The sequence below is a fragment of the Tupaia chinensis genome, unplaced genomic scaffold (genome assembly GCF_000334495.1).
Source record: "Tupaia chinensis unplaced genomic scaffold, TupChi_1.0 Scaffold144472_1, whole genome shotgun sequence".
Classification (NCBI taxonomy): domain Eukaryota; kingdom Metazoa; phylum Chordata; class Mammalia; order Scandentia; family Tupaiidae; genus Tupaia; species Tupaia belangeri.
In genome coordinates, this window is record NW_006204331.1 from 1,291,423 (window position 1) to 1,300,768 (window position 9,346).

The 9,346-nt window shown below is 44.6% G+C and overlaps 1 protein-coding gene across 2 annotated transcripts in view; it reads left to right on the top strand.

Moving 5' to 3' along the window:
- Window positions 1-9,346, top strand: part of PCMTD2 (protein-L-isoaspartate (D-aspartate) O-methyltransferase domain containing 2) — a 23,322-nt gene that overhangs the window by 4,274 nt on the left and 9,702 nt on the right. For both annotated transcript variants that reach the window (XM_006167106.2, XM_006167104.3), the window contains exons 3-4: window positions 7,113-7,215; window positions 7,974-8,145. In XM_006167106.2, coding sequence (XP_006167168.1) covers window positions 7,113-7,215; window positions 7,974-8,145 — 275 coding nt within the window. The remainder of the gene's footprint in view (window positions 1-7,112; window positions 7,216-7,973; window positions 8,146-9,346) is intronic.

Below are 9,346 nucleotides of genomic sequence, written 5' to 3' on the forward strand. Positions count from 1 at the left end.
AGGAGGGTTCCCTTTTCACCACATCCCCGCCAACACTTGTCACTTTTTATATTCTTAATCTTTGCCACTCTGACAGGGGTTAGGTGGTATCTCATTGTGGTTTTTATCCGCATCTCCCTTATGATGAGGGATGTCGCGAGCATTTATTTCCTCATAATGCTTTTTGGCTCTTCGTATGTCTTCCTTAGAGAGATTTTTGTTCAGCTCATTTTCCCATCTTTTAATTGGGTTAATCATATTTTTTTCGCATAAGGCACTTGAGTTCCCTGTGTATTCTGGTTATCAGTCCCTTGTCTGAGGCATATTTAACAAAAATATTTTCCCATTCTGAGGGTTGTCGGTTCACACTTGTTACTGTGTCCTTTGCTGTGCAGAAGCTTCTTAGTCTAATATCGTCCCACTCGTCTGTTTTAGGGATTATTGCCTGTGCTTAGAGAGTCTTATTTAAGAAGTCTTTGCCTACTCCAATGTCTCCCAGAGTTTTCCCAGCATTTTCCACCAGTAGTTATATTGTTTGAGGTCTTAAGTTCAGAACTTTGATAAATAGATAATTCTTTAAAATTTTTTTTAAAAAAGAATTTGGTGAAGTTTTGAGACTCTGATCATTAGGCTTTAGGTTATAGAATACCATTTTCCAGTTTTTAGATATATAGGTTTTTATTTTTGGGCTAGATGTTTTCTAATTTTAATTTCTCTTGGATTGAGATTGTTACAGTTTCCATGCTTTGAGAAGAGAGCACAGGGCCAAGATTAGTTACTATTTTGAAGTCTGATTCTCTGCTTGTAGTTGAAAAACCAGAGGAGCTCTCTCTCTAAAGTTGTTCTTGTTTTTTTTTTTTCCTTTTTTTGCCAGAGGGCACATATGCTCCCCAGAGAGACACAGAGACAGAGAGAGGGAGGGGGAAAGTATCCCGTCAAAGGAGTGTGATCGCTCTGCAGCACTGTCTCCCTTTCTTCATGTTGTTGGGATTTTGGGCACTCATGCACACATGCCTGATAGGCTTCTCAAACCATTGGGGCTGTAATTAAAACTATGTGGTTGGCCCTGTGAAATATGGCTCTATTTTAATTAATTAGTTTGAATAATATTAATTTTAATTTTATTTATTACTATTATTACTTTAATTTGACCAGTGATAAATAGGGAATGTGAGAAAGCAGGCTGCCAGATCCAGTATTTGAACCATGGTCAGCCATGTGGGAGTCCAGCACCTTAACCACCACTCCACCTGCTGGCTTAAGGTCTGGCTTTCTTGGGGCTGGCCCTAGGATTGTAGTTTCTTGGGAAAACTATAGTTTATAAAACTGAAAAGATCAGAGCTCTCCTTTTTTTCAATTTATTTATTTATTTTTTTTGAGAGATTTTCGCTATAGGGCGCGTGCGCTTGCCAGACAGAGGGAGACATAGAGACAGAAAGCGAGAAATCACCCCCCAGGGGGGATGGTCACGCCGCAATCCCTTCTCCTCCATTCTCCTCTCGGGATCTTGGGCATGTACGCACATGCACCCGGCGTGAGTTTTAAGCCACCGGGTCCGGGATTCGAACCGCGGTTGACTACGTGGGAGTCCAGCGACATAGCCATTATGCTAACTGCTGGTTCCCAAGATCAGAGCTCTTCTTTAAAAGAGCAGAAATACTTAGGAAAGGGTGCCTTGAAGCCTGAAATGGCCTATTACCCTTGACACCCCCTCACCGTCATAAAGGGCTTGTAATTTTTTTTTCTTTTTTTTTTTGCCATAGGGCGCGTGCGCTCACCAGAAAGACAGAGACAGACAGAGAGACAGAAAGTGAGAAATCACCCCCCAGGGGGGGATGGCCATGCCGCAATCCCTTGTCCTCCATTCTCCTCTCGGGATCTTGGGCACGCACGCATAAGTGCCTGGCGTGAGTTTAAGCCACTGGGTCTGGGACTTGAACTGCGGTCGACTCCATGGGAGTCCAGCGACATAGCCATTACACTAACTGCTGGTCCCTGGGCTTGTAATTGGATAGTGCCACGTCTCTCTGAGTCCTCTGTGTACTAGGAGTTGGGTAGCGGTGTCTGGAGAGAGCTGAAGGAAGGACAGCTATAGTGGGTGAGACCGGCGGTTGCCTGTGTTTTAAGACATGACTTCGGGGTTTGCTCTTGTGGGTGTGTGTCTGCTGCAGATGCTCCAGTGCATGCGGCCTTACTGCCTGTTCACGAGGACCAGCCAGAGTGAGAGCTTCTTGGTTGCCCAGTATTGCAACATGAGATCTCAGGTCTTTCTTGTGACAGACACAAAGCCCTCCCTCGGACCTCTCGTCAGGCCTGAACATTGTCCTGTGTCAGCTGCGTTCTCTCCTCTTTGTTTCCCATTGGCAAGGGGAGGCTGCAAGAGTGACATTGCAGCAGGGCTCTTGCGACATGCCCAGGCACATGTGCTGTGTGTTGGGTACAGGGTGCATGTGAGAGTCTCTCTGCCTCTGGGGGCTGCCTAGGTCTGGCCCAGTTCTGTGTGCCGTTGCTGTGTCCCTGGGTGCCACCTTCCCAAACCCACTGCCTCCTGTTGCCAATTATCTTTTTGTTGAGAGGTGATTGAGGACTACGTGCTACTGCTGTGTTTGGCTCCACACTGCTGCAGAATAGGAGTCAAGCTGTGTGTGTGACTGGAATTAACTCCTTACTAAGTGTTTGGCAGTGACGGTGAGTGGCTCGTGAGAATACAGGCATGATGCGTGGAAGATAAGCAGCTTTCTGTAGTCTGTGGCACCGTGCCCTACACTCGAATGACAAGGCTTTCCATGCACTTGCTCTTGTAAGCACTGCCTGGAACAAGCTGCACATCGGTGTCAGTGCCCAGAGGCACTCACGTCCCCTAACCCCCAGAAAAGTCTGACTCTCCACCAGCACAGATCAGTCCTAGCTGGTGCCGGCCTTCAGGTAAAGGGTTCCCCAACATGGAGACCCCTCCTGGCCATGTGTCAGTAGCCTGTTCTCTACCATCGTGAGTTAACTTAGAGGCAGTTTTATGTGGAAGGACCACTAATTGTGAAGGGGACTTATATATTTTCTGTTTTACTTTGAAGTACTAGTGCATTTCTTTGATACAAGAAATGTTTCAGGGGCCAGGTGGTAGCACAGTAGTAAAACACAGGAAGGATACGCACAAGGAGCACTCTGGTTTCATACCTCCGGGTCTCTCTGACAGTACCAGGGACACACGCACTCATGATCCGGGCAGCTGATGGGGTGGATTGCGGCCTGGGGGTCATGTTGGATAGGTGCTTGTCTCTCTTTCTCTCTGTCTCTGATAGAAGAAATAAAAACGTTTCACCGTCAGCCAGACAGTGGCTGGATCCGACATGGCTGACTGGATCAATTCCTAGACCTGGCAGCTTGAAAATCACGCCTTGTGAGTGTGTGTGCGTGTGCACATGCATGTGAATCCAGGATCCTGAGAGAATGGAGAAGAAAGGATTGCGGTTGACTACGTGGGAGTCCAGCGACATAGCCATTATGCTAACTGCTGGTTCCCAAGATCAGAGCTCTTCTTTAAAAGAGCAGAAATACTTAGGAAAGGGTGCCTTGAAGCCTGAAATGGCCTATTACCCTTGACACCCCCTCACCGTCATAAAGGGCTTGTAATTTTTTTTTCTTTTTTTTTTTGCCATAGGGCGCGTGCGCTCACCAGAAAGACAGAGACAGACAGAGAGACAGAAAGTGAGAAATCACCCCCCAGGGGGGGATGGCCATGCCGCAATCCCTTGTCCTCCATTCTCCTCTCGGGATCTTGGGCACGCACGCATAAGTGCCTGGCGTGAGTTTAAGCCACTGGGTCTGGGACTTGAACTGCGGTCGACTCCATGGGAGTCCAGCGACATAGCCATTACACTAACTGCTGGTCCCTGGGCTTGTAATTGGATAGTGCCACGTCTCTCTGAGTCCTCTGTGTACTAGGAGTTGGTTAGCGGTGTCAGGAGAGAGCTGAAGGAAGGACAGCTATAGTGGGTGAGACCGGCGGTTTCCTGTGTTTTAAGACATGACTTCGGGGTTTGCTCTTGTGGGTGTGTGTCTGCTGCAGATGCTCCAGTGCATGCGGCCTTACTGCCTGTTCACGAGGACCAGCCAGAGTGAGAGCTTCTTGGTTGCCCAGTATTGCAACATGAGATCTCAGGTCTTTCTTGTGACAGACACAAAGCCCTCCCTCGGACCTCTCGTCAGGCCTGAACATTGTCCTGTGTCAGCTGCGTTCTCTCCTCTTTGTTTCCCATTGGCAAGGGGAGGCTGCAAGAGTGACATTGCAGCAGGGCTCTTGCGACATGCCCAGGCACATGTGCTGTGTGTTGGGTACAGGGTGCATGTGAGAGTCTCTCTGCCTCTGGGGGCTGCCTAGGTCTGGCCCAGTTCTGTGTGCCGTTGCTGTGTCCCTGGGTGCCACCTTCCCAAACCCACTGCCTCCTGTTGCCAATTATCTTTTTGTTGAGAGGTGATTGAGGACTACGTGCTACTGCTGTGTTTGGCTCCACACTGCTGCAGAATAGGAGTCAAGCTGTGTGTGTGACTGGAATTAACTCCTTACTAAGTGTTTGGCAGTGACGGTGAGTGGCTCGTGAGAATACAGGCATGATGCGTGGAAGATAAGCAGCTTTCTGTAGTCTGTGGCACCGTGCCCTACACTCGAATGACAAGGCTTTCCATGCACTTGCTCTTGTAAGCACTGCCTGGAACAAGCTGCACATCGGTGTCAGTGCCCAGAGGCACTCACGTCCCCTAACCCCCAGAAAAGTCTGACTCTCCACCAGCACAGATCAGTCCTAGCTGGTGCCGGCCTTCAGGTAAAGGGTTCCCCAACATGGAGACCCCTCCTGGCCATGTGTCAGTAGCCTGTTCTCTACCATCGTGAGTTAACTTAGAGGCAGTTTTATGTGGAAGGACCACTAATTGTGAAGGGGACTTATATATTTTCTGTTTTACTTTGAAGTACTAGTGCATTTCTTTGATACAAGAAATGTTTCAGGGGCCAGGTGGTAGCACAGTAGTAAAACACAGGAAGGATACGCACAAGGAGCACTCTGGTTTCATACCTCCGGGTCTCTCTGACAGTACCAGGGACACACGCACTCATGATCCGGGCAGCTGATGGGGTGGATTGCGGCCTGGGGGTCATGTTGGATAGGTGCTTGTCTCTCTTTCTCTCTGTCTCTGATAGAAGAAATAAAAACGTTTCACCGTCAGCCAGACAGTGGCTGGATCCGACATGGCTGACTGGATCAATTCCTAGACCTGGCAGCTTGAAAATCACGCCTTGTGAGTGTGTGTGCGTGTGCACATGCATGTGAATCCAGGATCCTGAGAGAATGGAGAAGAAAGGATTGTTGGGGCCAGCAGGTGGCATGGGGGTTAAGGTACTGGTCAACTGTAATTCTAGTCCCAGACCTGGTGGCTTACTTTCTCACTTTCTCTTTCTTTCTCCCTGTCACGCTCTGATAAACACATGTGCCCTGTAGAAAATTTAAAAATTATAATAATTAATAAAATTAAATAATTTTTTTTTCCAAAGAAGGATTGTGGTGTGGCCATTCCTATGGGGAGTGCTTTCTGCCTCTTTCTTTCCATCTCTGGTGAGTGCATATGCCCTGTAGCAAAAATTAAAAATTAAAATAACTTGAGCCAGCAGGTTGTATGGAGTTTAATGTGGCTGGATGACACGTGGCCAACTACCTGGTTTGAATCCTGGACTTGGTGGTTTCAAAACCATGCTGAATGTGACTGTATGTGTGTCTAAAATTCTGAAAGGGATCGCAGCTATGCCACTCCGGGGGTTTCTGTCTCTCTCTGGTTGGCATGTGCATGTGTCCTACTGCAAAACTTAAAAAAAAATCATTATAACTTGGAATCACAGTGTTATATTAATTAGTAAAACCTATTTAGTGAGGATTATTAAAATAAATATCAGTGATAGGGCCAGCTGATGGTGTGGTGGGTGGGGTGACTGGGTCCCACATGGCTCATTGCAAAGTTTTAATCCCAACCCAATGGCTTGAAAACCATGCTGGGATGGAGCCAGCATATAGTGTAACAGTTATATCACTGGATCCCATGTGGCCAACCACGGTTTGAGTCCTGGACTCAGCAGCTTGAAAGTCATGCCAGATGCATGTTCATGCATGCCCAAGGTCCCAGGGGGAGAATGGAGGAGAAGGGATTGTTGCGTAGCCAACCCCTGGTGGGTGATTTCTCACTTTCCCTCTCACTGTCTCTGTCTCTCTCTCCAGTGAGTACATGCACCCTAAAGCAAAAACCTCTTAAAAAAACACACTGAGCACTTGTGTGTGTCCAGTATCCTGAGAGGAGAGTGGGAGAGAATAAATTGTGGTGTGGTCATCCTCCTGGGAGTTGATTTCTCTCTGTCTGGGAAGCTCACACACCTTATAGCAAATTAAAAATAAAAAAAACAAACACCTGAGTATTTTAAGAGACTTTCCATTGAAAATAGAAATAGTCTTAAATGTCTTAAATGCTACGTCTGAACAAACACACATGAGGTCTGTGTTAATTTCATTTGTGAATACATGCATCTTCACTTCATTAGTAAGAACCTGAACTCGTGGCTTTTTTCTCCTTTCTTTTTAGTGTGTGTGTGTGTTTACCATAGGTCACATGCACTGGCCAGAGAGAGACAGAGAGAGGGAAAATGAGAAATGTCTCCCACCCTCCCCGGGGCAGATGGCCATGACACAGTCCCTTCTCTCAGGATTTTGGGCTCACACACACACCTGCCCTGTGTGACTTTCAAGCCACTAGGTCCAGTTCACAAATTGTGGTCAGCCTTGTGGGAGACCAGCACCCTGACTACTACACTACCTGCTGGCCTCTTTTTTCTATTTTCAAATGATTCTTCAAAAATTTGAGAGCAGCCAGACCCTGGTTCACATCCAGTATTTATGATGTGGCGATCAGATACTACTGTTCCTGTTCTAATATTATTTGGGTGCCTTTGGCCCAACAAAATGATAAGATTTCAAAGATTTGAATTTCTGTAACAGCACCTACAGGTTGTATTACAATTGACAAAATAGAAATAAACAAAGGAACAAGAGTATTAGTTTTAAAAATTTTCTTATTCCAAAAACTAATTTTTATTTTAGGTCCTTTTGGTGTCAACCACGGGGTAGAACTTCATTCAGATGTGATAGAGTATGCAAAGCAGAAACTGGACTTCTTCATCAGGACAAGTGACAGCTTTGACAAGTAAGATCAGTACAATCTGCTGAATTAGAGGGTGTGGGTTATAATTTAACAAATTGTTGATCAGGTAGAAAGAAGTTTGCTAGTGTTCATATGTCAGTAAATGTGATAAACTGTGGCAGTGTGATCCCAGGGTTATGTATATGTTCTAGTTATGATTTTAATATTCTGTGTTTTTAAGGATTAAAGTTTTTTTTCAACTGCGATACTAAAGTAAAGGTAATTTTTTACTAACATAATACAAGAAGAAAAACGTTTGTTTTGTTTAATTTTCGTGTCTTCAGTGGCCTTTTTTCTTTACCCATTTCTAAAATAAAATTGTTGCATTCTTCTCTGAACTATATATCCAACTAGCTCTTGCTGTTTTTAAAATAGGGCATTTAAGGTTTTGTTTTTAGGGAGTAAAATTTGTAGAAAAATCACCTGTATTTCTCGTCATTTTCCTCATTGCATAGTAGATAGACCTTGAACAAGACGACGACTTACAGAACAGCAAAGACAGCAGTGTTTGGAGGTTGTCTTAGATTTGGACCGTGCTTCTCATAGTCACCTTCATGCTGTTGTGGTTGGGATGCCTAGGGCTGTATTTATACAGTATAATTATTTCTGGAAGTATGACTTCCAGCTTCTGGCTCTGTAAACTGCATTACATTGTTATGGGATTTTACAGTTAAAACATAACCTGTGGCTAGCATAGAGTTTCTATATAGACTTGTTGAAACATGATCCATTTAATTACAGAAAACATTTTGTATTTCCAGGTTTGACTTTTGTGAACCTTCCTTTGTAACTGGCAACTGCCTTGAGCTTTCTCCAGAGTGTTCTCAGTATGACCGTGTTTACTGTGGGGCTGGCGTGCAGAAGGAACATGAGGAGTACATGAAGAACTTGCTCAAAGTGGGAGGGATCCTCGTCATGCCCCTGGAGGAAAAGGTCCGATTCCTTCGTAACTGACGTTCTGGTTCACTCTTCGTAGAAGTCTCCTTCAGGCAGTTTACATATCTTTCCTTGTAACCCTTGTAACGAATGCCTCCACTTCACAAATTAGAAAATTGAATAGGGACAGGCAAGGGTGTTTGCTCAGGTCACACAGATACTGCTTGAAGCCTCTTCTGGCACCTCCCTTCTCTCTTTCCTCCCCTCCCTCCATTTCTCTCCTCTCCCTCCCTCTTCTCCTCCCTTCTCCTATTTCCCCCATTCTGATTGTTAATTTGAATTGATATTATATTATAATTGTTCTATTGTTAGAATTTTTGTATGTAAAATTATTGGAGTTCTATTCTCATTCTTAGTCTAATTGTTAAATATCATGAAGGAGGGGGCCAGCAGATGGTGTAGAGGTTAAGATGGCTGGATCCCACATGACTGATAGCACAGTTCAAGAACTGGACCCTGCAACTTCAAAAATATACCAGGCACATGTGCATAGGTGCCCAAAGCCCTAAAAGAGGATTTCATATATCACTTATTGATTATATTTAAATATTGGATGTTCATTATAACTAGAAATTATCATTTAAAAATGTTCTTGAAAAAGATTTTTTTGATGGTATATGAGAATATGGTTTGCTTGTTGATGTTTATCTAGTACATGGGCACTTAATCCTTTTAGTTCTATGGTTATTGATATAGAATCTTCGTTTTTAGAAGATTTACTGGCTTAGATATTTTTAGAAAAGACTAGCATATAATCTTAGCATGCCAGAGCTTCCCAGAAATAGTACTGTGACCTGTTTAGGCCATCTGGAAACTGGCCCAGCCACACAGAGTGTACAGAGGACTGTGTTGTGGCATTGGGTTGTCTAGCTCTTCTTATAGTTTAATTCAGAAGAAGTGTTTGTACTGTACTGTATAGTCCAATGTTCCAGTGCTCTTTTAGGGAAGTGTATTTAAATACTTCAGTATTTGTCTCCAAACAGTAAAGATAATCCAGGAAGGACATATTTGCATTTAAGAAAGTGACAGTATCTTTGAGTCAGTGCCTGTTGTAAGAACCAGTTGTTGCAAGAGTGTGTTTTTGTAGTTACTCCCTCCCCCCCCAAAGAAACAGGCCGGGATTTAGTGTAAGTTGGAGCAGTACCATTGGTTATGTGGGCTTTAATTTCTTTTACTTTAGAGCAGCATCCTAGTTTCC